This window comes from Hemibagrus wyckioides, linkage group LG15 (assembly GCF_019097595.1).
Source record: "Hemibagrus wyckioides isolate EC202008001 linkage group LG15, SWU_Hwy_1.0, whole genome shotgun sequence".
Classification (NCBI taxonomy): Eukaryota; Metazoa; Chordata; class Actinopteri; order Siluriformes; family Bagridae; genus Hemibagrus; species Hemibagrus wyckioides.
In genome coordinates this window covers 10,898,239-10,925,000 of record NC_080724.1, presented here as the reverse complement: position 1 = coordinate 10,925,000, position 26,762 = coordinate 10,898,239, and the positions used below count along the sequence as shown (strand labels likewise).

The 26,762-nt window shown below is 40.2% G+C and overlaps 1 protein-coding gene across 2 annotated transcripts; it reads right to left on the bottom strand.

The window, feature by feature from the left end:
• Positions 1-3,256: 3,256 nt before the first annotated feature.
• ndnf (neuron-derived neurotrophic factor) lies at positions 3,257-19,637 on the bottom strand. 2 transcript variants are annotated; one of them, XM_058410697.1, is made up of 4 exons: positions 19,192-19,637; positions 9,563-9,757; positions 7,575-7,699; positions 3,257-5,287 (listed from the first exon to the last, which is right to left on the bottom strand). In XM_058410697.1, the coding sequence occupies exons 2-4, from the start codon at positions 9,754-9,756 to the stop codon at positions 3,870-3,872; spliced, it is 1,737 nt and encodes a 578-aa protein (XP_058266680.1). In that variant the 5' UTR covers position 9,757; positions 19,192-19,637; the 3' UTR covers positions 3,257-3,869. The 2 variants fall into 2 exon arrangements, with proteins under 2 accessions (XP_058266680.1, XP_058266679.1); XM_058410696.1 differs by having other exon boundaries at positions 9,563-9,760; positions 19,192-19,636.
• Positions 19,638-26,762: the final 7,125 nt, after the last annotated feature.

The window sequence follows — 26,762 nt, the reverse complement described above, 5'->3', positions numbered from 1 at the left end:
CCGTTTGAGACCATTTATTAATCTATGGCACTTCCTTCACCCGTAGTCTGTTTTTACTGCTTTTACAGCAACAAGTCCTGTTTTTGTGTCCAAGTAACTTTTGGCTGCTAGGTGAAGCAACTTGCGGTGAAGAATCGTTCCAGGACAAAAGAAAATGCTGAGAGTCAGGATGATTAAATATTTCTTTAAGCGTGTAGATTTGTCTGAACATTTCTTGCATTTGGCAGGCACCCTGATCCAGAGCAACTTTTTCTCTCTTTTTTTAATACAACTGAGCAATTGAGGGTTAAGGGCCTTGCTCAGGGGCCCAGCAGTGGCAGCTTGGTGGACCTGGGATTTGAACTCACAACCTTCTGATCAGTAGTCCAACACCTGGACCACCAAACACAGTACATACCCCGATATTTTACTTTGCTAAGGTTTTCTAACAAAGCTTTATATTTAACACTAGGATCTGGAGAGGAACAAAATGACCGGAAATTGTATAAGAACGTTGCATCATGGGATTCATCCCATCAGTTGTGACACCCAGAATTATTTAATCATCGAATATTTAGGCGAAATCTGATGATATGACCGACCCCGATTATATGGTCGGCCCCAATTATATTACTTAGAAGAGGGCAAGAAGCCTTTATTATCGCCACACATACATTATAGTACAGTGGAATTCTTTTCTTCGCATATCCCAGTTGACGAAGTTGGGGTCAGAGCGCAGGGGCAGCTATGATACAGCGCCGCTGGAGCAGGGAGGGTTAAGGGCCTTGCTCAATTGCCCTACCAGTGGAGCTTGGTGGTGCTGGGGCATGAACCCCAATCCTCCGATCAACAACCCAGAGCCTTGAGCCAGGGTTACGGATATAAATATTGTATATTTTTACATCACTGCATTGCTGAATTTTTATTTTTTATTCTTGAACATTGAACCATTTCCTACAACCATCTACATCCCTATTGGATGAAAAAAAACAGATTACAAGTAAATAATTAAATAAAAAAAACATTAAATAATCGTTAGGTTGTTTGAGGTCCTGTTTACTGGTTCTCATCGAAGAAAGAAGTCTTCAGGATGGAGGAGTTTAAAGTAACATAAAAAGCTGCCATTTATGTTCTATTACCCTTGAGAGAGGAAAAAAATGTTGATTAAGATACGATTATTTACACATCGCTGTTATGATAGGATCTCACAAGTTTCTTGGACATTACACAACATTAAACACAGCTATCAATGGACAATAAAAAGTACTCATAGTACAAATTGCAGTTTTCTAGAAAAGCGACATTATTTTTGCAGATCTGCTTCGTGTTGGTCGCTGCAGTCGTGTTTGTCTATCTTCCAGGGGTAACGAAGTGTGCATGCTAATTTTTAACAACGTCGAAAAGTTAAATATGAATATTATGAACGTTGAATATTTATGCTTTTCTTTTTCGATTGTCCTTCAACGAATAGGAGAACATTAAGCCGAGATCTTTTCTTTTTATCTGAGGTTTCCTTTCAGGCTTATTCTATTGGAAGATCATGTTGCGTATAGGAAGAATCAACAGAGTAAAAAGTATATCTAGGAATAAGCTAACAGGACTTACATATTTGTTATATAATGATCTCAAAATGAGAATTTCTCCTTTATTCGAGATATCTTTACTTACTAAAACACAACAGTAACTCGAACTAGCGACTAGAAAGGAAATTCATATAATGCAAGTACTTTGTAAAAAGCAGAAAACTGTGTTTTTGCACCTCAGCATTTTTGTTATATTTGTTTTTTTTAAGTATATATTCAGTAGACAAATGTTGTTGTTGTTTTATTAGAGCAGAAAAGAAGAACCAGTACTGTGTTGAACAAGTGGCTTCAAGATGTTCTTTGATATGCATTTGCTCCATATGTGGACATGAGTCACAGTAGGAGTCAAAACCTTCAGCTATTCTAATTCAAAGGAATCGTCGAAGGAGTCTATTCGAATCATGTGAGTCGTTCGAAGGAATCGAACAAGTGAGTCAGAATCCAAACCACTAACTAGCTGAGGTCTTGCAGATCAATTTAGAGAAGTGTGAAGGTTAATCCAAACCAGATGAAGCTCTGGGTGACTCCTGATCTCTGGATAATGTGTGAGGTGGATGAAGGGGAAAGCAAGTGACATTTGAAACCTTGCAGAGAAGCTCTTGATGTAGACACAAAGCAAAAACTAAACTCACCTGTATGATTCAGTGTGTGTGTGTGTGTGTGTGTGTGTGGATTTAGCCAATTTAGGCGGAAGATCCTCTAATGGTATGCTTTCAATTAATAAAAAATTCTGCTTACATCATCAGTCAGAAAACATCACATAAACACAAACATTCTTCAAAGTGAGTTTGAAGTTCCGAAAAAAGTTGTTGTTATTATCACTACCATATTTATAGCTGTCCCGTCTTAATCTAATCTTCTTATTGGCAGATTTTTAGATCACACACTGATATCTGAATTGAAAATCAATACGGATCATCTGCTGTTTTTAATCTGTAGCCGAATCAGCCACCTTCTTTTACGACGTTTTTGACACTAAAATCAAGCCGAAAATCAGAGGCTATAAATCTAGAGTATGACAGAAGGATCGTTCGTGTTAACACGTGTGTTTGGATGTCGCTGTTTATTTGCATGCCTGTATGTTCTCACTCACAAGTCTGATTGTGAAGCCTGAATCGGATTGTTTGTAAGCCTAGCGAGAGCCAGATTTTTTTGCACGCCATGGCCCAGATTTGGCAAACAAGCCAAAGTAAGTGTGGTTCTGACTTGTTTGAGGTTTGAGCAGATCTGTTGGGAAAGTTGTGTATAATATCACTAGGTCTTGACAGTTCCAGCTATCGAGAGTTAAACTGCGACATCTGGACCGGGTCTGGTTTCATGACTGATGGGCTGCATGAAGGATGAAGGCAATAAATCCCAGCTTGTCATGAATGAAGTGGAAAATGGACAGGTTCTTTTCGGCTTTGCCCTGCTTGTCCCGACGATCTCCCAGTTAGAGCGAGGTATTAAGGCACCTGCCTCGCTGTGTTTATGGGACTACAGTTGAGGCTGCGCATAAGTGCGTGTGATAAATGTGCGTTTCGGTCATGTACGTTATCCCTTTTAAAACCTCTCGACATGTTGTACCATAATCCACCTACAACGTCCCGGACATGGCTTAAAGGACGCGGCCGTTGATCCCTATCCGTGCACCTCTTTATGAGCAAGTGATTAATCCCTGCGGAGAAACACAACACCAGAAGCCACACCGGGAGGGGGATTACTGGCCTCTATATTTAGGGTTTTATGTACATGAATATTGGCAGAAGCACTCTGTACATGTGACAGGCAGAGCGGACACAGAGAAGAGCACATTTACAGAATCCCAAAGCGATTCACTCACAGAATGAGATAATATACAGACAAAGGCAGCGGGGGAGGGGACAACACCTCGACAAACCGCCCGACTTCGTCAGGGAATTTTACAACATAGTTTTTTTTTTCATAGCAGGAATAATTATAACAAGTAACAAGCAAAAAAAAAAATAAACAATTCAAATAGCAAAACAAAAATGAAGAGGTATAAAATAACTTAAGAACTCTTTCTAAATGTGAGTACTCAGTGAGAGAGAGAGGATCGGGAGGGGTTGATGCGATCGCAAACGATATGCAGATGAGTTTAACATAGTTCTCACAACACAACGGAAAACAGAATGACCAACGATTCCTCCCAGTATCTCACCAAGTAGTCAGTCAGCAAAAAAAGAACAACTTAGTAGAATATCACTTCCAGTTAAATAAACTTTTCCTCTCATTATATATATAATATATTTATTCTGTGCAGAGTCTATTTTGTGGGATTTTTTTTGTATATGTTTTGTTTTCATTTTAGCAGTATTTCCTCGTTTTCACCAGTTTGCTCTGGTACTTGACCGAGTGTCCGCCATGACCGATGGCGTAGACATCAAGGAGGTAGCTCTTGCCCGGCTCCAGGCCTGTGATGGTTTCGGTGGTTACAGCTTTGTGTGGGTTAGCACTGTGGAAGTATTTGCAGAGCACTTTCTCATCCCTGCGACGCGTCTCAGGTCCGGCACACTGGTTGCGTTGGCGGCGGCGCTGCTCCTCACCGTATCCGTCAGGTACCTCACGCTGGTACACGCAATACTTGTTGCGCTCCTGTGTGCCGAGCCAGGCCACAGTGACCGATTCACATGTGCGTAGTCTGTCGAAGGCCTTGATTCGTGTATCCTCAGGGAGAGAAGGGAAGGGTCGCTTGGCATCGGCACGCGTGCTTGCTAACACCTTCAGAGCCGAAGCGCCTTTGCGAGATCCGCGTACACGGATAAGGTACTTGGCCTTGGGCTTGGCGCGGAGCTGGAATTCACGTACTCCTTCCACATTCTGTGAGAGCACAAGTTTACCATCGCGGCGAACCTGTACATGAACAGCATCCAGGCAGGAGTGCACAGAAAGGGAAACACGCCGGTGGGAAGAAACAGGAGCAAATCGCAGCAGCTTGATACCCTTTCTCTCAACAAATATGTCAGCCATCTTTCCATCCTTCAACTCTACGGTCTTGGGCTCAGCCTCATCCTTGGTACGGGCAAAGGTGCCGACATAGGCCGTACTAGCGTTGGAGGCTACGTTGACAGCAAACACGTCAAAGTAATATTGTGTGGCTGGCCTCAGCCCTGACACAGTAAATATGTTCTTGTTGCCAATGCAGATCTTGCGGATGTCCGAGGTCCTGGGATTGGTACCTGGAGAACGCCACTGCTTGGAAGCTGGCACTCGGTTGGCATTCAGAGACCGATGGCGGTCCTTGGTGAGGTCATTCTCTGGAGAAGTAAAGCCAAAACGTGGAAAGTCAAATGGGCTGAAGTCTAGCCCAGGCTTGGGTGCTACCATGAAGGAGTCATCGGTGCCCATCTTGGCCTCAGCAGCACACAGGCTTTTGAAGTTGTGCTCTTTGTTGACAACCACGCAGTAATGCACAGGTTGGCCCATTCGGGAGCCAGTGGGGGTGGGTTTCCAGGCCAGCGTGACGGTGGTACGGCCCAGGCTGGTGACGTCCACTCTGGGGTCGTAGGGCAGCTCTGGGTAGGGCTGATCTGATTCTGGTGTGGTGGTGGCATAAATCTTCAAGCTGGTGTCCTTTTCAGTGGAGAGAATATCCAGTTGGTAGAGGCCTGAGGGTGAGCTGCTGGAGACGAATGACTCCACATCATTGCCTTTGTAGGAGAAGAGCTCTGTGCCTTCACTGGCTGTTACCTGCTGCTTCTGCTGCTCCAGAGGCTCTGGCTCACCTAGGAAACACAAACACATCTGCATGAGGTTTGGAAGAATCACAAGAGTCTCCAGTCTCTTTGTGAAGCCACACTTTTAAAGAAACTCCTCAGAAAAGTAAACAATTCATGATTTAGGTATGCATCATTATTTTAGCTGTTTGGATATCTGTGCTCGACTTATCCACCCCTTACTAATTAAAAACTTCTCTTCCTCAACCCTCCACTTGATGATTTGCTTTCCTTTCCTGCCTCACTTGACACCAACAGGTAGCAACAGAAAGCAACTTGCAGCTTAAAGGAAAGTTCAGTGTTGTATCATGTCAATCCTGAGGAGGTCAGTCTTACTGTCCTGAGCCTTAGTGGATGATTAGTCGTTCATGCCATTAGCTGCAGTGTTTTCTCTCCAAACACTGCTCAACATCAGAGCCCAATATTCACTCTGCCTTCCCCCCAAAACTCCACAGCCAAACAGAGGCGCCTTGTAGCCTCTCTCCAGCCCACAGTCCCCATCCAGGGTTTCTCCTTAAAGCTGGACGCGAAAGCATAATATTTTGTCTGTCAACCGAAGAGAGCGTACTAAATTAACAGACAGCAAGCACAAAGACGCCGTTCCCTTCGGAGGTGTTCGGCAAACATGCCAAAAAAGCTTGAGGATTATGTACGGAGACCCAGCACCCAGAACTATGTATGTCACTGTATATTTACAGTACATGTTATGCTGTATAAATTTTCTCTGAGTCTGGGGTGGATGAAGATGGTAATAATGATGATGAATGCCTCTACCTCAGGACCAGTGGCAAAATCCGGTCATAAAATAAACTAAGACGGAAATGTAGACATTCTGGAAAAATAAAACCGGCACCCTTGAGTAAAAATGAATTAATAGATTAATGCAAGAGGGATGAGAAGTGCTCTGGTACACATTACCGTATTCAAAGATGCCCCCAACACACACACACACACACAGAGTAAAACAGACACACATGTTGGTCATATTATGGATTCATGTGCACATGGATGTCTTTAATACTCAGTTAGAAACAAAACACGCATGCACACCAGGCAATCCTTTCAAATGCACACTGATAATCTCAATCTCTCATTCTCTAATTATTCTATCTCTTTAGTTCTAATCCTCTCTCTAAATAAAACCACGACTCCACTCCAGTTCTGGTGTGTTGTGGTGCTATTTGCATTTTCAGATACGCTCCAGATGGGGAGAGAGCGAGCAGAAAAAGGGACGATGGGAGATCAGAGAGTAAAAAAACATTAGGGTATAGACCTACAGGCAGGGAAGGAGAACAGCTAACAGGACGAGAACATGCGCTGCAACGGTGCTTTGATGTAAAAGGAAGTAAATGAAGTAAAGAAAAAAACCATGAAACTCCATTTCTGCTTGAATTATACACTGGATTGATTGGACCACAAAATGAAATTCCTCATAAAGTCTACACCATGTATTTATAATCTCTATCTGATCTATCGCTCCATTATTCTTCGTCTTTCCAGTACATGGATGTAAGTTCATGAGCACATTAAGTGTGGTTAGACTTAGCCAGAAACACGCCCAACAACCCACCCATACACACACACACACACACACACAAATCCTAGCCGGAGACTTCTCTGGAAAGCACCACCTCACAGACAACAAATATTTACAAATATTTACCCAGATTCATGGTTACGCACTCAGGATAGTCAGGCTCATTCACACAGTCTTTCCTATATTTACGTAAAATCAATTTGTGACTATTTTTATCTGACATCTCGAGGTGATTCACTGAAACTTGTCTGGTTGGCTGATTAAACAAAAAGCAACACATCCAAAAGTCATTTGTTGGAGAAGTTCGTCTTTGTAGCCTAATGAAACCTAAACTAAAGAATATCCTCTGACTTTGTCATCTGAAGACACTGCAGCATCTGAAAGGATGTCATTGCTGAATGGCAAAGCTATCCAGGACACACTGTTCTGTACTTTAATAAAGTGCATAAGGATTGAATGTCCAATTCTAATTCTGTCTGATCTTCCATCCGGAGATGGATGGAAGGAGGTATGTAAGTGTGCATTAAGCTGTAAGCTGTATTGATTGGTGATAGCTGAAGACCCCATTATCGACTCTCCATTTGGCTGTTTCTCTAGCACATATCTCTAGACTATACTTTCAGCTACCTTGTTAGGGATTTATAAATATACTTTAAGTCTAGTGGTTCAGCAGGGATATCACTCTGTGCTTAAAATTTTTCATTTAGGATAAAATTTGCGCAAAAGTAATGCAGACTACTGAAACCTGATTGTAGTTACCTGATGCCTCTCCGCTGGCTTCCTCCGGGAGCTCCTGCAGCGTCAGCCTCCACTCGAGTGGAGCGTCACATGGAGTCACCGTCACTGACAGCGGTGTGTTGTCCTCCTCTACCACAAAATAGTACCTGCGAAAGCAACAAAACAGTTCAGGGCTGAAGGCATTGTCTTCCAATGCAGCCGGAATAAATGACACTTACAGTCTGACATATGTTATTGTGACCAAATCCGAGGCTAGACTCAACAGATCGCAAGTTTGGTTCCTGATGGCTGGAATCCAAGAAATCAAAATTGGCTGTGGTGAGGTCAGTCCCAGAAGGCCAATGTGTATGCCTTTACCTGACATGGTTGGTAGGCATTAGGTAATTGTGGGTAATTATCAGCAAATGACCAATACATGACACAAAAAAGACGTCTGTGGTTAAAATCTATTTAGCCAGCTATCTATTTATTTGCTACTTGATAAAAAATAGCGACTAGTTTGAGATCCTCAGGCAATCCTGAAAGCTAGTTCTTATTCCAGGCATAGTTATTATGTTTGATGACTCTGAGAGTTGTCGAAAACATGACATGTAGGCTAACAATGAGGTTAATAATAAAACTGTCCACTGATTCCACAGGTTCCAAACCTTGTCTTGTACACATATATACAGGATAAAGGATAAAACAGAAGAATATGCTGTGGGGTGCAGTAGCATGCACTAGTGGACAGGTTCACAACCTTGGTCCTACCGCTAAGTTCTGTGCAGTTTGGTGTATTCCCTTCTCCAATTGACCCAGGCTCAACTATTCAGCTACTAATCAGCCTTTCCTGAGTTGAGCAGGGAAAATAGGAAAATTAGGGTTTCAGGGTAGAACCAGGGTGGGGAACTTGTAGACTATTCCATGTTCCTGTACTTAAAAATATATTATTCTGTATGTCATAAAGAACAACTTTAATGCTCTATAGACCGCAAACTCTTACTCAAGCATGACTTCGTCCCATATATTCTTCGACTATGGAGAGAGCAGTCCCTGAGCACCAGCACCATTAACACCCTCATCATAGTAACTCCTCAACGCTACTACATGAGTTCACAGCATACTAACGCTCTCGATGAAGGACTCAGCTACTGAACAAAGAGCTGTAATGTCAGCTTGATTACTGACCCATCTTAGCAGAACATCATGAAAGATTAAATAGATTAACTCACTAAGGGGTGACTAAATAATGAGCTATTACTATTCGCACACTTTCTACCGATCTTGCTCTAGATTTGGTGCGTACATCTGATAAAGTTGCGATTTCAGCACCATTATGAATAAGAGTCAATGTCAAATGTGTGGTAGACATTTTTTTGCTAGTTTTTTCTAGTTAACCCAGGCACAAAATTTCACCTGTAAGCTTAATTGCATAGAATATGAACCAAAGAGAATGTGTGAGACAGAAACTATGGGAACAGTCTGACACGTCCATATGTGGCCTACATGTTGGAGGTGATTGATTCATTTGAGTTTCCACTTGTGCCCTTTGAAACAACCTTGCATATGAGAGAGAGAGAGAGAAAGAGAGAGAGCAGAAGTGCTGCGAATGTGGGTATCGTCTTTCGCTAGAGACACCTGCTTCTTCATCAAAAGTGGTTCTCATTCACGCGCACACACCCACGTTTCCCAGCATCTCATCCATAATGCATGCCTCCTTATGCCCTCATCAGCTGTGTGCTGCCTGTAATCGATTCCATATTCTCCATTAGGACACGTAAAACATATCCACACATGGAGCTGCGTGAAAGACCTTCACGACTTGTAAAACGTATTACAGGACATCTGTAAGGTTTGATCAGGAGTGGAGTGCAGCTCTCCCAGTGAAAAAAAATGCAGTGTTTGGAGAGAGATGGCGGTGTAGATTCTTGCATTCTTGGAAGCTCTTAGTATACACATGCAACACTCTTTAAACAGAAACAAAATGTGGATGTGTGTGTGTGTGTGTGTCTGTGTGTGTGTAGGCATACCTCTTTGGCGTGTCCCTGAAAAGGTATCCACTAATCTCAGCTCCATCGGGAATTACAGACGAGTCGTGAAACAGAGCCTTATCCCGGATCTGCATCTGGAACAGGCCTTCATCACGAGTGGGTAACTTCTGCCCAATCACACCCAGCACCGACGTCAAGAACAGCACTGCGAAGCAGCCAAACACTCGCCTCATTCTGCTACAGAAAGGAAGAGACCATAAAGCATGACTGCAACATGAGTGCAAAAGATTCTAGTACAGTTGAGTAACATGTTAAATAACCTGTAATTAAATTAAGTGGTACATTTTGATTTGCAAAGTCTACAATGTTCCTGTTTTTATAATGTACATGAATGTTATACAGAAATTATTTATTTCATAAGCATAAAGAATTTTGAAAAATTCACAGCCCATTTTGTTTGCTCATCAGGTTGTACTCACTCAAAATTTTCATTTTTTTTCCTCAAATTTCAGAATTTTTTATTCCAATTCTGCTTTCCTTACTTCTTTGGTGCAAAAAAAAAAAAACGGTCTTTCTATCAAAACTCCGTTGTTGTTAACCAGTGATTAAATGTAGTAAATAATGTCTTGTTTAAAAATTATATAAACAAATTGTATATAATATTCCCATTTGTTCGCACAGATATTTCCATTTTTATTTTCATTTTTTCATAAATATATATATATATTTTTTAAATTCTATTTTATTCTCCTTCTTATGTAAACCTTTTGCTTGAACCTTATGTCAAACACTGTGTGTGTTAAAATATGTGAAAAAAAAAAAGAAATTGGAAATAAATCCAATTCACATTACATTTACTCTGTAATTATTTTGGATTTTGAATGCCTCCATGAAAAGAATCCAACAAATACAATTCACTTCAAGGAAGGTTGTATCGATTCAGTCTGCGTCGATGCATCTTTAATTTCGACATACATACTCCAGGAGCCAAACCGGAGCATGTGTGTGTGTGTGTGTGTGTGTGTGCATGACATGCAACGAACCACTTGTAAAATGCACATATGGTCACATGTGGATACAGAAACCTGCTTAATATTTCTCATTCATCAGATGCAGAATTGAACTTGATATTTCTGCACTGATGCAACTTCAGACATTGAAAACTGGTTCATGGACTAATTATCAGTTCCCGTGTTACATAACGATGTTGACAGCTAACACCGGATCTGCACCCGGACTAGAGTCGCTGGCGCTGAAACTCACACGCACACAGATGTCAAGCACATGTGTGTTTGTTTGTATTTGTTCTGGAGCATTTCAGCCGTCCGGACTTGTTCATTTGTCATGTCAGTTCATTATTTCCTGGTCACTCTAAAACCAGTCCTGCGAAATTTAAAGCTGTGTGTGCATGTGAGGGAAGTCTGTTGAGTTAAAGATCTTATCATTGCAAAAATATTAACGTGTCTTTAAGGTTCAGAAAATATTTGTCAAATTTTTATTTGCATACTTCAATCCTAAACTTCACAAATCATTAGTCTTGCTAATCTAATAAAATAGCATGTGGGGAAAATGTTAACTTTGCAGGTGAGTCATCAAGTCTGCAGCAACATTATCTGGGAGAAATATAACACACGAGAGAGATTTAATTGAATTTCATAAGAAGAAAAGCTCAAGCTCTAATTTCATAACTTTTTACGAGTTCACCCCAATATGAATCTCAGCTGTGGGAACATGTTTGACTCTGTGGGATGGTGATTTTCTACTCTTTTTAATGTTACTCGGTTGTACATAATACATAATTCTGTGATAAATATAAGTAACAGAAAAAAAATGTGCACTTATTTGTTATGGTCAAGGTTAAGGATACTAGTGGCTAATACTGCTAGCATTTGTCTGGTTAAAACTAAAACCGATATGAGACTAACATATGTCAGTGTCCACTTTATTCCTTTGTCACCCGACATGCAGTGCTGCTCGGTGTCCCAACCCTGTCACTCAGATCCTATCCTCTGTCTATTGATTGGGCCCCATTGATCGAAGCTGATGGCTAACCCTGATCCCTGCTGATATAATCAGGCTAATGATGGCAGATTAGTCCGATACTTTACTGCCTTCTTTACTGCAGCTGGAACGAGCGGGTGTCCTTTTAATGACCTCTCTTCCTCCCTCCTCCCTCTCGTTCTCTCTCTTTCTCTCCACCACCACTCTCTTCATTCATTCTCTGTCTTTCTTTGTTGTTTTCTCTTGTTCTTTCACCTCCTCCCCATCCTTTATTCCATCTTTAAAAGTCTTTCCCTTTAAAAGTCACATTCTCTTAAACATCCTTTTTGTTTCTTGTGGTTTGCTCAAATTTACACAAACATTCTTTCTGTTCTTCGCCACTCTCCCGGACATTAGGTTTGTCGCTGTTGGGTACTGCTCAGGTTTGAATGTTAAAGGCATTCAATTTTGGAGGGAAGTGTCACTGACTGACAAAACATCACTACATTCACTTTTGTACTGAAACCAGGTTCATGGTATTTACTGCAAAACTGGGCATGTTTCTGGAACAAGGTTGTGGGCCTTAATCCACAAATATGGGCTTATTCAAAACAAAGTTAAGTGCCAGAAGGTATCCACAATGTACAGAACCATTTCTGTTTTAAGATATAGTGCACAGATTGCGAGAGGGAGGAAGGGATTATGGAGGGTGTATGGAGTGAGGATAAAACAGGTGTACTGCAGATCGGGAATCACCACAGTGAACTTGGTTTCATGCAAAGACTGAAAAAATAAATGTAATGTGCCTCCTTTTCCAATGCCCAAACTGTTGTTTTCCATGCTTTTGGAGAAAAAGTTGGTCTGGAATTTGTACTGAGAACTGGCAACCCTGACTGAAAGTCTTTAAAGAGCCATTTAGAAGAAACTGTGGTCATTTTCAGACTCTTATAAGATCTTAATTTTAGATTTTCCACTGAGTAACTAACAGTCATTGGCTTTATTAGCGAAATAAGCTTTTTGTGAAGACAGTCAGTGCACACAACAGCTCAAAGCCCTGTGGTTACCAGGATGTCCGAGTGGTTAAGGCATTGGATTTAAGATATATATCTATTGGGTCCAAGCCCCACTCCTGGTAAAGCTTTCTAATGAGTAGCGGAAGTTTAAATGTTAAGATCACAAGTTAGTAACCAGAAGGGAAATCAAGGGAAATCAACTCCCAATTCCTGAAGATCCAATAAGACTGGTAATCATTAACTGTTTAGCTTTATGTTTCAGTTATGAGTCAGGTTGGATACAAAAATATAGGTTCTCATGGAACATTCAAACTGGAATTGTCCGGATGGTTAAAGCTGAATTATGAAATTCTGGATTTTGAAGTTCTAGTTGTAGGACACTCATGAAAATGACTCTGGAAATGTCAAAGAATATGAGGACATGAAACTAGGATTCTGTTGTATTGGAGATATGATATAGAGATATATATAGAGTTAGAGATAGAGATATGGTAGACTTGTGAATCTATGGCAGAGATGTGGAACTATGGCAGAGTTGAGGAACCATGGTAGAGTTCAGGAACCATGGTAGAGTTGTGTAACCATGGTAGAGTTGTGGAACCATGGTAGAGTTCAGGAACCATGGTAGAGTTGTGGAACCATGGTAGAGTTGTGGAACCATGGGAGAGTTGTGGAACCATGGGAGAGTTGTGGAACCATGGTAGAGTTGTGGAACCATGGGAGAGTTGTGGAACCATGGCAGAGATGTGGAACCATGGTAGAGTTGTGGAACCATGGTAGAGTTCAGGAACCATGGTAGAGTTGTGGAGCCATGGTAGAGTTGTGGAACCATGGTAGAGTTCAGGAACCATGGTAGAGTTGTGGAACCATGGTAGAGTTGTGGAACCATGGTAGAGTTGTGGAACCATGATAGAGTTGTGTAACCATGGCAGAGATGTGTAACCATGGCAGAGTTGTGTAACCATGGTAGAGTTGTGGAGCCATGGCAGAGTTGTGGAACCCCACAGACTGAATAAGACAATTTAGTCTGATCTAGCTTCTTTGACGTTCTAGATCCAGGCCAATCCTAAGACAGATTCTGAAGATATCATAGAACTTGAGAACGTTAAAGCGATATGGGACAGTTATGGAACCCAGTTCTAGATCTAGCACACAGAACATTCATGGTCCAGATTCTGATAAGGTCATAGAATGTGAGAGCATTAAACCAGGATTTTGTCAGATACCCTGGATACAGTCGCCTTTCCCACAATGGAGGGTATTCTCTTGCTAAAATTAAACTTCAAAACAACTCCATCTGGAACAAATAACGCTAAATGTTTAATTAGAGCCAGGGAGAATGTCTGATCATAATTTGTGAGGGGATAATTTGAAGGCAGAGCCGACCACAATCGTGTCAACCTTGTTTTGCTGCTGTTTTTTTTTTATTTATATGTTCTTTAATATATTGCAGGAACAAGAACTTTTTGTAACCCTTTCGGTCTTATCGAAAATGAGATGCGTGACAAACGGAGCATGTGTGTGTGTGTGTGTGTGTGTGTGTGTGTGTGTGTGTTTGTGTGTGTCTGTGTGTTATGAGGTTGGCTGGAGGATTAAGGGGAGGATAATTCTAAACAGCTTAAACTCTCTGAGCACAGTAATGCTCCATAGTGTTTGCATGACCATCACTTATCCCCTCTTAATCGCTTACATAAAAGCCAAATCGAAATAAAAAAAAATGTCAATTCCGCAACCTTTTCGCTGATCTCACTGCAACCATCAAAGAGAACAAGCATACGGATTACAATTACTCCTCACCAGCTGCGCAATAACTAAGCTAACACTGGGAACATGAGTGATTGGTTTCCATTGCTAATAGTGTGATTTTCAGCCATTAAGTCACATTTAAATATTTTCCTAAAAATAGGGTTCAGAACAGAAAAAAGCGCAAGTTGTTCGGTCTCTAAGTGACCATGTGCAAATGGTCAAAGCTACAAGCACACACAATCAGTCATTAATTAATCGTGCTTGTTTGGAAAACGTGTTATCCATCACTGGCTGGATGAAAGAGCTCAGATCGACAATGTCTTTCATCAATCACTCGGTCAGTCGATTCATCTGTGAGCAGTGTTAATGTGCCGTAAATCGCCTTTTAACCAGGATTGGCTTAGTGTAGCTATTCACTGGAGACTTTGGTTATTTCTAGCAGGTTGTTAGGACACACACAGGCACACACACGCACATACATACACACAGATGAGGAGCACATGTAGAGAACATACACATGAGCGGCACCAACGGTGCGGAAGCACATGGGCATTTCCACATGCCAATCACACTCCAGTAGTGCTGCCCACAAACGCCAGAAAGCTATCATTACTAACATGTGTGTGTGTGTGTGTGTGTTATTCATACTGACTACCGGGGATATTCACAGCTCAGGGTGTGTGTTCTGATGCACACAGCACACACATACACAAGCAGTGGGGTGGAAGAGAAAAAAAGAGAGGAGAGCAACTTGGCATCAAAACTTGGCATTAAGACAATATTTCTCTACAACAACACTGATCACAATCTACACTTTGGAATGTGTGCAGGAAAATATTACAACGCCACAGCACATGGAAATCCAGAAGATATAGAAGGACAGAAAGGAACCGAGTTTGGGGTTTATCCAGCATTCTAAGACTATGGTGCTTAAAATTCCTATTTTATCTAAATTACAAATCTGGACAATAACATTTATCATTATTGCTACGCTGGAACGCGACAGGATGCAAAAGATGGCAATGGAACAGCAACAGCTTCTCCTATTCTCTCACTTAAGAGCTCTGGACTTGATTTCATTTGAACTGCCAAACCAAAGCGACACCACTCCGCCTGGACAGCCAAATCACACACACACTAGCTAGAGAGAATGATGGCTAACGCTAAAGCTCCAGAGACACCACTGGAATGCTGCGCTGCCAGGCTCTCGTCCTTCTTGGCCAGCGCTCAGGGTGGCGTTTGCAGAAGCTAAACTTAGAGAGAGTTTGGTGAAGTTTGTTACATGACTGTTTACACTAGGCTCACACAGTAAAATGCCATTAGTGTGTAAGCCTCAAACAACACAGGGGTGCTGAGTATGGCACAAGGCACTGCACTGCAAACCACAGATCTTCATAGTTGTTCGCATGCATGTGTCCAGTGTGCAGTTTTAGCCAGATGATGATCTAGCTTTTTTTTTTGTACTGTCAGATCAAATCTTGAAAGGCACACAATGTGGCATACAATCTTAGGGAATATAGTATTAAACTGTCACTGGGGTTATTCTCTCAAGAGCTGGTCCTTTGGTCTTTTACCTGAAAACATGGACATAGTGTACACTGGAAAAGAATGTAAAGTACATAAATACACCAGAATTAATTTTTTGATTAATGAATTTAAGGTAGACTGAATGCTTCTTTTTAGGTAAAAGATATATACTAAAGGTACACCCAGACAAGGTAGGGTGAAGTTTAGTACACTTTTTCTAAAAATGTGTCAATGTGACCTTCCAAAATGATCCGCGGAGGTAGTGGTGGAATTAAAAGACAACCCTGATCTAATAGGGATGCATCGGTCCAACTTCTCCATTTTTAATACTACACCAATATCAGATCTCCAAGCATCAGCCGATACCCGATACTGATCCAACACTGACATCCTCACAGTAAGTATCGGTTGCCAAGTTATTTGATCACAGGCAGGTTGGTGGCCTGCTGTAAGACAAGCTGTGTCCTTATTGTCACACATATTCACAGCATAAAATTCATCAGTGGATCAGATCCAATACCAGGCCAGTGCAATGGATAATGAATGGCTGCATCCTTAAGTCTTCTCATTGATGTATACAATAGTGTGAATGGAAAAATTAGTTGTCAGTCGGTTCTAAGTGAGTCAGATTGAGAGAGGTGAGATAAGATGTGTGAACAATTGTAGCTCAGTGCATAAGGTTATGTTCCAGTGACCCCAAGGGTATGAGTCAAGAGGCACTGTTGACCATGAAGGGGGAAGAGATCAATAGACCAAAATGGCTAGCTTCATCAAAAACATGGGCATCTCCATTATTAAAATTAATAGCGTGAACAAATCTGGTCAATCATGCTTTTGTTTCGGAGTGTGGGAGAGAGAGAGAGAGAGAGAGAGAGAGAGAGAGAGAGCTGTTCTAGCTTTTCAGTCTGAGTTCTCAAAATCCTGCCAAGCTTCAGTTCTGCCTAAGTCAGCATTTCCCTTCTCCAAATTAGGTCTTAGTCACTTCAGCCTCAAGTGAAAGCTTGCTGCACATCACCATATCAAGCCCAAGGTGACAAGAAGGCACAGTGGGAATCCGGTCCATGGCCGCCTTTTCCGTGTTTCCACCCAGAGAGCACAGAGGCACCGTTCAGAGGGTGTGTGAGCAGTGTGTGAGAACCGTAAGCTGAGCTGTTTGTATGGAACCCGCTGGGAAAGAGCATTCCAGAGGGAATATTCAGCAGCATTACGGGCTGAACAGGTATGGAAATGAGGGGTAACAAGAATGAAAAGAAGCAAGTGGGAAACCCCTGATTCTGTACCTATAGAACTTGACACGGGGACCTGGGGAGCTGCGCGACCCAAACAGTGACCCAAACAGGCGTTGCATACCGACGGCGTCCTGTCACACTCGCCGGACACACACACGGCCATTGCAACAGTGGCGGGATTCTTTCTGCACAGCAGTTTTCATATGCAAATGGAGGGTTTAGATACGCTATGTGACACAGGCCTTGCCCATTTTCACACTTTTGTTCCACTTTTCATTGCCTCTCTGAGAAAGAGCATGGAAGAGAGAGTTGTGAGAGAGAGAGAGAGAGAGAGAGAGAGAGAGAGAGAATGCAGGAACAATGACTTGGCCTCGCTGTTAAATACACTTATTCAAATCCTCTCCTCTCTGTCTGATTTTTCTTTACAGAGTGAACAGAAAATATCACTTTTACCAGGGCAGGTCAGGCAGCCAAATAAATAACTTAAATAGTAATAGTCAATTAATTATTCTGGTAGTACTAACAGCAAACTAAATATAAGTACTCAACAAACGTGCTTATATTAGATACACTAAACAAAAATGACCGAACATACAGATGTGACACATACAGATACAGACAAACAGATGTGATCTTATTTAGCTTCCTAGACCTTTTTTTTTTCTTCATTTCGATGAAAACAATGGACTAAAACCACAAGTCAAGTTTACTTACAAGTCAAACTTCAACTTTTTTTCTTTAGCGTAAACCAAATGTAAATTTCTTTTCCCCATTCCAGCTGGACTGATGAAATGGTATTGTGTCGGATGGGAGAGATGACAGAGGTTAAGGTTTTAGCCGGGTTAGACTCTTCGAAATAAAGACACTGTGTATTTTTGATTCCTGAAGTTATGAAAGCAGCAAAACAGAAACAATGTAAATGTACCATCAACAGTACAACAGCTCTTCTTAGGTTCCTCTATAATCATCTATCTGTAGCTTAGTGTTCTGGTCACCACCACAGTGACTTAATATAAACCCTTATTTTTCCACCTTTCTGTTTTTTAGGCTGCACTGTTTGAAAAATCTGTCAACCCTGACTGACTAATCAAATGAAATTCTTTACTGTATTGGGGAAAAGAAAACATTTAATCAGTGGTAAAATGGTGAAAGTTTTAGTTTAGAAATATGAGGAGATGTTAGCAGGCGATTTTTTAATTGAAGTTTCTGTTAACTTCCTGGCCATACTCCAGAAGTTTCTGTCAAAAACATTAGAAACAAACGGTTTGAAACAGTCTTTCTGTCTCATAAACGGTGTAAGAATGGATAAATAAAGGCTAAAACGATGAATGTCGCTAAAAATATTAGGACAAAGCGTCGCGGCTGGTGGCATTAACGGTCATGTCAGAGAGACTGTGATGAGAGCGCGTGAGACACTGAGCTGCAGCCTCGCGCACTGAGCAATCCGGGCGCGCGCTTCCTCCCTGTCTGCCTGCCTGCTTTCCGCGTGCGTCCAGTTTCACCTGTGTTTAAAAGGCTGTGCTTCTTCTTCTTCTTCTTCTTCTTCTTCTTCTTCTTTTTCTTCTTTTCTTCATCCTTATCTCCCCCACCTCCTCTCGAAACCGCAACCCGCTGCATGGGGCTAAATTAAAAGCGCGTGCGAGCTCGGGCTTGATTGAAGCGCGCTTGTAGAACGCCTTTAACTTCCCGGAGTTGTAAAAACCGCAAAAGAAAGAAGGAGAAAAAAAAAAGGTTCCCTCGCGCACTGGCACGAGTTTCAAAGGGAGCAGTTTAGTGCTCGGAGAGTCCCGAGCTATTTTTTTCCCCCTTCCTCGACATGCCCAAAGTTTTCCTAATAAAGGAAATTTACGAGATTTTTTTTTATAAACCACGCTTAGAACGGAAATGCAAAATCAGGTAACACACTAGGCTTTAAAAATATAAAAAAAAATGTTTAGTGAAGATCTTAAGGAATATCTTGAATGCAGAGTGCATTCAGGAAAGTTTGCAATCTTGCAAAAAGTGTTAAGGACAGGGTATTCCCTGAAGAACCCAAAACGTTAATATGAATAAGTTCTGAATAAGCACCCTTGGTTTTTGCATAACAGCTGATGCATGCATGCAAAAAAAAAAGTTGTGGGACAAAAAGTAATGAAACTGTCTCAGTGCAATTAAACATTGTAAAACACTTTACCTTGTTCTGCTTTATTTGGCCCAGATGGATGTTAAATCTGCTTCCCTGATAAAAGTCAGTTCACTTTTGATGATCCCCTCCAGCAGCGCGAGATCTTCAACTCGAACGCATTACAATAAAAGATAAAACAAAACAAACAACCTCACAAAGCGATGCCCGTCTAGAACTGAACTTAATAGAGAAGTGTGATAACTGTAAAGTTTGTCCTTAAGGCTCTTGTGCAGTAGATTCCTCCTCTCACTTCTGCACACCGGACTGAGTGCGTGATGCGATGCGGTGCGCGCTGCTTGCGGCTCTGGCGGGGTTTGCGGTCGCTCCAAACTCCAAACTGAGAGACAGGGGGTTTATCCTGAGGTTTTCTTTCTCCCCTCTGTTATTCAGACTCTGACTGAACTGAAGTGAGAGAGGGCAGAGAGCTGACGAGCTCTGGTTCCGCGCGCTCGCAAAAGCGACTCCCATGAGCCTGCCCACTTCGTACACACACACACACACACACACACCATTGCCCGATCTCCATCTACCAAAAGAAATGACCTACATCTGTCCCCTGCTTCATTCTTCATTAATAAAGGTGGCTTTACTCATTTCTGTGCTCATGTCATTTACATGTTCAATCATATAAGCATTATTACTGAAGATTAAGCTTAATTAAATGCACGTGCAGTAAAGAGTTTCATCCAAGAAACATCTACATTAAATCAGGCATAGACAATTAAAACCAGTACTCTTATTTAAATTTATATATATATATATATATATATATATATATATATATATATATATATATATATATAAACTAGCAAAGGTTTTATTTGCATGAATATACTACATGAATTTTTTTTCCAAAACCAGTCATCATGTATTTGGTCACACACTCTGAGACAGAAACAGTACTGAACTGGACCTTCTCTTGTTGCTGGGATGGTCACTTTATCATTTGTACCTTTAAAATATCTCTTTCATCTGGACATATGGGTATAGTGTACAGTGTTAATGTAAAAACGTTAATGTGTTAATGTAAAAATGTATGGATTGATATTTTAACATGTACATTTTACACAGAGTTTTTGTAGTTTTTACTATGTAAAATGTACATGTTAAAATATCAATCCAGCTGCAATAAAGGGTACGGTTTCGTATCCTTTCGTACCTTTGCATAATTCTTGCAGCAAGTTTCCAAGAATCTTTTCCAAGGTTCTTTTTTTCCCCCTAAATAACCTTCAAACGAATGTAAATCTTTTTGGGTGGAACATTTCTTTTAGGCACCACCAAGGGAAGCAAAAACGGTTCTTCTATGCTGTCAGTATTTAGTTATTAAAAAGTTATTCATGGCATTATGAAGTGTTCTGGAGTTTTCTATACATGTTAAGATTTTGTAAAAATGAAAGATGTTAATGGAAGTTTTTCTAAGGTTCATCACTAATCATTCATGTGGCATGAATCTTTGCAACAAGGCCCCTGGAGGGTTTTTTTTTTTTTCGTCTAGGGAGCTTTTAAGTCCAGGAAACTTCTGTTTTTGAAGTAACCAGTGCTATTTTGTGTTCTTGAACTTGACATGCCGTGATGAGCTGCAGTCTAGAGAACCCATAATCTAGATTAGTCAGCATTCCTGCTGTACACTTTGCCTTATTAAAGGGTGTTCATATATGACTGGGGATCCCCCGTATCTGTTTACTGTAAACGGAAGAGTCGAGCCATTTTTCCCTGCAGCCGCAGGTAGCACACGACTCCTGAGATCCAGTCTGAATCCCAAACAGCTTTCTATCAGCCATACAGTGTACAGAAACTATTTTATAGCCTCCTCTATGTAGTGCGCCTATGTAGGGAGTAGCGAGCTGTTTGGAATGGAGCCACTGACAGGGCCTCTGTGTGTGAATGAGAAAGTCAATTAGGGGCAAAGAAAGAGAGAGGAAGAGGGAAAATTCCCACGTCTTCTTTACTTGCTCTTTGTCTTCCTCTCTTTTGTGTCTCTTGCCTTTTTGTTTTTTTTTTTATTCGGTTCTACAAACAACACTTTGCCATGCTGGGGTTATGTGAGGAATGCCTTGTTTTCCTCAAAGCAGCCTTGTCAGGTATATGACAAGGTAATTATATACTTTGTACTTTAATGTTGCCCTATGACATATAATTCATCATTCCCAGAAATAACACGTAGCTAAATCTAGCAGAACTACGAGTCAAAACATTTCTGACGTGATCTTGCACACCAGAAACAGCTAACCTTTAGCCTTGCAAAGACGCCACGTGATTTGCATACATAAAACCTATTTGCAAATATATTTATTTTGGAATGAAACAACATCTTCGTCTTCATCTCTACATTCCGTTCAAACCCAAACGGCTTCAGGCTTCATGCTAATACCTTCATCAACGTCACTGCAACTTTCTACGTCAGAACTTCCCCATGTAATGTTAAACATGCCTGAAAAAAATGCCTTCTGTCGTTAGTAGATAAAAGTAAAACATGGCTATTATCACCTATTACTCACTATTGTAGCTGCACTAGTGATAACAGTGCCTTTCTTATAACATCAGTCAGCACCAACCAACAAAACCACAACAACCTCATTACAAATATTTTAATCTAAACATATTTAATGTGTTTCCGGGTGGAGATTAAATACTTTAAACTCTTGTGACAGGTCCCCACTGTTTGAGATGAAATACGATCACTTTTTGTTGACTGTCCTACAACAGATTCAGTAGCAACTGGTGTTTCTCACACAGACATTCCAAGCAGACCCAAAGGTGCGAAACCCCCACAGTGGCACTCTTTTGTGTGTACCCCTGTTGTAACCCAGGGAAAGTAAATATTTATAAAAGATAAGACCCACCAGACCAAATTCTGCCCCTGACGGAAGGTAATTATGGCTGTATTTATGGCTTGCGAAGGCCATGACTTCTTCAGGACCCATAAAGTCTGTTTATGATACTCGAAAACAGAGTAAAGTGTTTATGACAGCCTCGCACATAATGACAGGCATTTACAAACCATGAATGTGTGAAATCTAGCTGATTTATTCTATGTTAAGAGTATTTCAATCTCTATTTGAATTTTCTGTCCTATTTTATTTAATATCTATCGTTGATTTTGTTTATATTAGTGTGGCCTCGATGCACCAGCGCCATCTAGTGATGAAGGTTTTCATGTTACAAAATGTGGAGAAATGGAAACTAGATCGTTTTTGTAAGGTTTATGTCCTGATATTAGACTGGGAGTGATGCCATGATTATAGATTTTGTACCTTTGTAACTAACCTGGTAAGGTTATGGAGCCTGTAGAGCTGACAAAAGGGTTTGAATGTTGAATTTTGCATATTTCAAATGTAAACAATTATTTTCTTGTTTTTTTGTGGCGTATTTAATAGTTTTCCTAGTTTTCCATTTTTGCCAGAGTTTAAAATTTGCTAAAAGTAAGATAAAATTTGAAATTTTAATTTTGAGATTAAAAAATGTTTTGAGATTTTAAATAAATAAATAAATAAATAAATCAATCTGAATCTCATTGAAATTCATAAATTTAAATCCATAATTTTTAATTCCATATAAGACCCTACCATTTGAATCTCTACTTTATTCACATTGAATACAAATTGATTCTTTTGTTCTGGATTTGTAAATGCATTTCATATGGAGTGTACACGATTTAATAAATAAATTCTAAATGAATTTATATCATTTGTATTGTTTTTTTACAGTGCATTGACGTGTATTATTCAGACATAGTGAAAGGAAATGAGCCTCCACTTCATCATCCCTTTTGAAAATGGACTGCATTTTACAATACAGTTTGTGAATGAAGTCAATCAAAGAGTCAATCAAAACATGTGAGCAGGACGACGTTTAGAAAGAGGTGAGGTCTGATGAAAAGAATATATGACTTTATTCACTACCGGATGCCTGCTGGATGTCCACTAACAGCCCTGTGCTCTTTGACTTTGAATCCTGTCGTTCACTTCATCAGTGTTTTCAAGGAGCGTCACTAAAATTTGGTGCTTACAGATGCCAGAAAGGTCCTCAGCAAGACAAGAATCACTTCAAGAAACAGGAACACATCGGTTTCGATTGAAGAGTCCGTAGAAACCTCTTAAACACTAGTAGATAAAGCAAGCCTCATGATGCACACTGTGCTATTTTAACATAAATTTCAAATCAAAGGCTTCGAAAATAAGGGTTATTTAGGAAAGCTAAGTCAATTAATGCAGATTTTTTTTCTTTCCAGGTTGGAGTGTGTAATCTTGGTATTCTTATACGTTTTTATTCACTATTAAAACAAACCCCGGGGTTTTGTAGTTGTAATATAGTCATGAAAAACGAACCTTCGTATATCTTGAACACTTATATCTTGAAGAGTTTTCATGATTGTAGAGCTACTTCAGAAAGACTCGCACCGAGCCGGCACCTGCGTCTGACTCTCAGTTTCGACTCCTATCCCATGAGAGATGAGTAGCAGCCTCTGGAAGAGCTGCATGTGTGTGTTTGTTGCTCAGCACTGACATTGTGTTGATGTCGTTCTGAGGTTTGTGTAGCCTAATTGGAGCACACTGCTCTGAGGAGAGTGATACCTTATCTTAGTGTAATGGAATGTGGAAGAAGCTTCTCACACCACTTGAGTGATAACAGAGACAGGAGGGATTTGGAGGTAGCGTTGGCCATCAGAAACACTTGAACACACACACACACACACACACATTTCTCCATCTATGTCTGCTTTTCTGTCTCAAACAGATCCTACCTCTGTAGCCCTTCAGCTCTGTGGAATGCCAGTCCTGAACGACAGGATGCTCATCGTTCAGTCTAACGGTTCGAACTGTCTAATCATTAACTCATTCAACCCCGTCTCCACGGCAACCTGTCCTTCTGTAAACAGCCTGCACAATGTTTATGGTTTCCTCTTCCTGGCCATTTTGGCTTATGGGCACAATGGAGACAATACGTGACCTTTGACCTTCACCCCTATTGCCCCTTTCAACCCCGCAGTGCAGGTTTTTACTATGTGAACCCTAACAAACATGCAGAAACATGCGTGAGCATCCTTTACAAAAAAAAAGAAATGAATAGATGAAAAAAAAGGATTTTTAAATATTTGCAATAGAAAAACAAGAATGTTTTCACTGCCACGTCACGTTCTCCTCATGTCTCTATGGGTTTCCTCTGGGTTCTCTGGTTTCCTCCCACATTCTAAAAACCTGCCAGGTGAGGTTAAATTGTCTGTAAGTGTGGAGTGGATGACTGTGTGAATGCTACCCTACAATGGACTGGTATCCAGTCTAGACTGAATTCCCAACAGTATCCCCTTGAGGTCAACATCATGGTGGATCCAGAGCCGATTCCAGGAACAAAGGTTGTGAGTCTAGAAGTATTGTCCTCAAGCTGAATATAATTATCCAATCTATTAATAATCACTGTAAAGCTCTTATGTCTACCTTATACATCCTGATCCATGAATAACGAAAGAACGGATGGAAAATCTTCATGGATTTTCCTGAAACCGAACCAATGACTTTCAAAATGATTTTTAAAAAATAGTAAAAAGTCAACTATTTTAGAAAATGGAACCATTACATTCTTTTACATGAAGACAATAAGTAAAAGAAAAAAAAATACTGTCATTTTAAGATAAGTGACTCGGCATTCATTTATAAAATATTTATAATAACTGTTAATAAACTTTTTCATAAACATTTTATGAACTTTTTTCAGTGCAGTGACATAGAAATAGTACCAAATATTAAATATTTATATATAAATATTGAATATTTATGATAATGAATCTTTCCTTCAGTATATTTCTTGTTTTAAAACAAGAGATTTTGAATTTTTTGGGCCATACTGTAGATACCTCTGGTAAGTAGATAGATAGATAGATAGATAGATAGATAGATAGATAGATAGATAGATAGATAGATAGATAGATAGATAGATAGATAGATAGATAGATAGATAAGATTTAATAAGATTTAAGATAAGATTTAATAAAAGGTTAAATCCATGAAAATTAAGTAGCATGCATTACTGCCTTGTCAAATAATATCTTTTATTCTAGATAACATATTTATAAAACACAATCTTTGACAGAAAAAAAAATTAGTCTGATTAAACTGCACAAATTTATTTTCTTTTAAAGTCACTCTACTTTAGGATGGCGTATCTAGGTACACTGTTCAAAACAACGTTCTTTAAAGTGTCTTTTTCTTGTGGGAAAGAATTTTAATCCGAACCCTAGCGTTCAGGATGCACCGATAGTTTCCCCTTTCTGTCTTTTTTCACACACACTTACAAACTCTCCAGGTAATGGCAGCAAGCCACTCAAGCCTCGGAGGCAAGCATAAACATTTGCTCTCTCTCACACAGAGATAACATTGCTCCGGTGTCTGTTGACATGAGTGGTTAGCCGGCTTCCAAAATTAGACGCTCTTTTTTCAAAGTTTCCTTTTCTCCTGGGAAAGATGAGAAGACACTGCGAGGGGAAAAAACAAAGTGGTAGGAACCTCGACTGGGTCCAGATGAAAGGGGAAAAGACGAGCAGGACTCCAGTGTCTCGACTTCATTCGATTATCCAATAAGTGAGCAGTTTGGTACAGCGCAATTTTATCTCGTTATCCAATCAGGCTGTTGCATGCCACTGATTCCAGAGTCAGACTGCAGGCTAAAAGATGAGTGAGAGCCATGCAAACTTCATTTCTAGGCAAACCTACACCCGCTCTTACACTCCCAGCAGGTATAAGTATGTGTTTGCGTGATTGTAAGAGCCTGGATCTCAAAGAAAAGCGAATCTATCTGATAAGAATTATCTGAAGGTTTCATCATAAACAGTTCCATGTGAGAGCAGAGAACGACTCTGTGCCAAGTGTGTATTTAGAAAGACAGAATATACCAAATTGACTCATCTAAACATCTAACATGTGTATTTATAAAGACAGAATATGTCAAATTGAGGCATCTAAACATTCTTAGAAGTGGTCCAGGATTTATCAGAAGATCTGAGAGCAGAGGCCTTCATGTTCATGGTGGCATCTGTGGAAGGAAGCACTACAAGGAACATGAAAGCACACTTAAGACAGAAGAATGGGGTCAGGAGAGAGAGAGAGAGAGAGAGAGAGAGAGAGATGAGGACCATGACAAAAACTACTTTTATGATCTAATGAGAAGTGATGTGGTTTTCAGGAATCATCTCAGCTGTTCTCGATTCAGCAGCCTGGGCTCTTTTTTAGTGACTGACATTTCATGAATTAATTTTTTGTATTGTTCCTGGTTCCTTTAAGCAGATATACCCAATTAATCTGAAAATGAAAATGTTTTCTTTAATAAATAAATAAATAATAACATTAAAAAAAGTAATAAAATAAATAAAATGAAATAATGTAAAAAAAAATACTAATACTATTACCCATAATAATAATAATAATAATAATAATAATAATAATAATAATGTTTAAAATGAACTAAAATATAATACGAATCAATAGAATACAATTAAATATAATAAAACAAAAGTGCAGACAAAAGCAAACAAAAATGTTTTTGATATCCAAGCAGTACTGTGAGATCTGGACAAAAAACCTAAAATG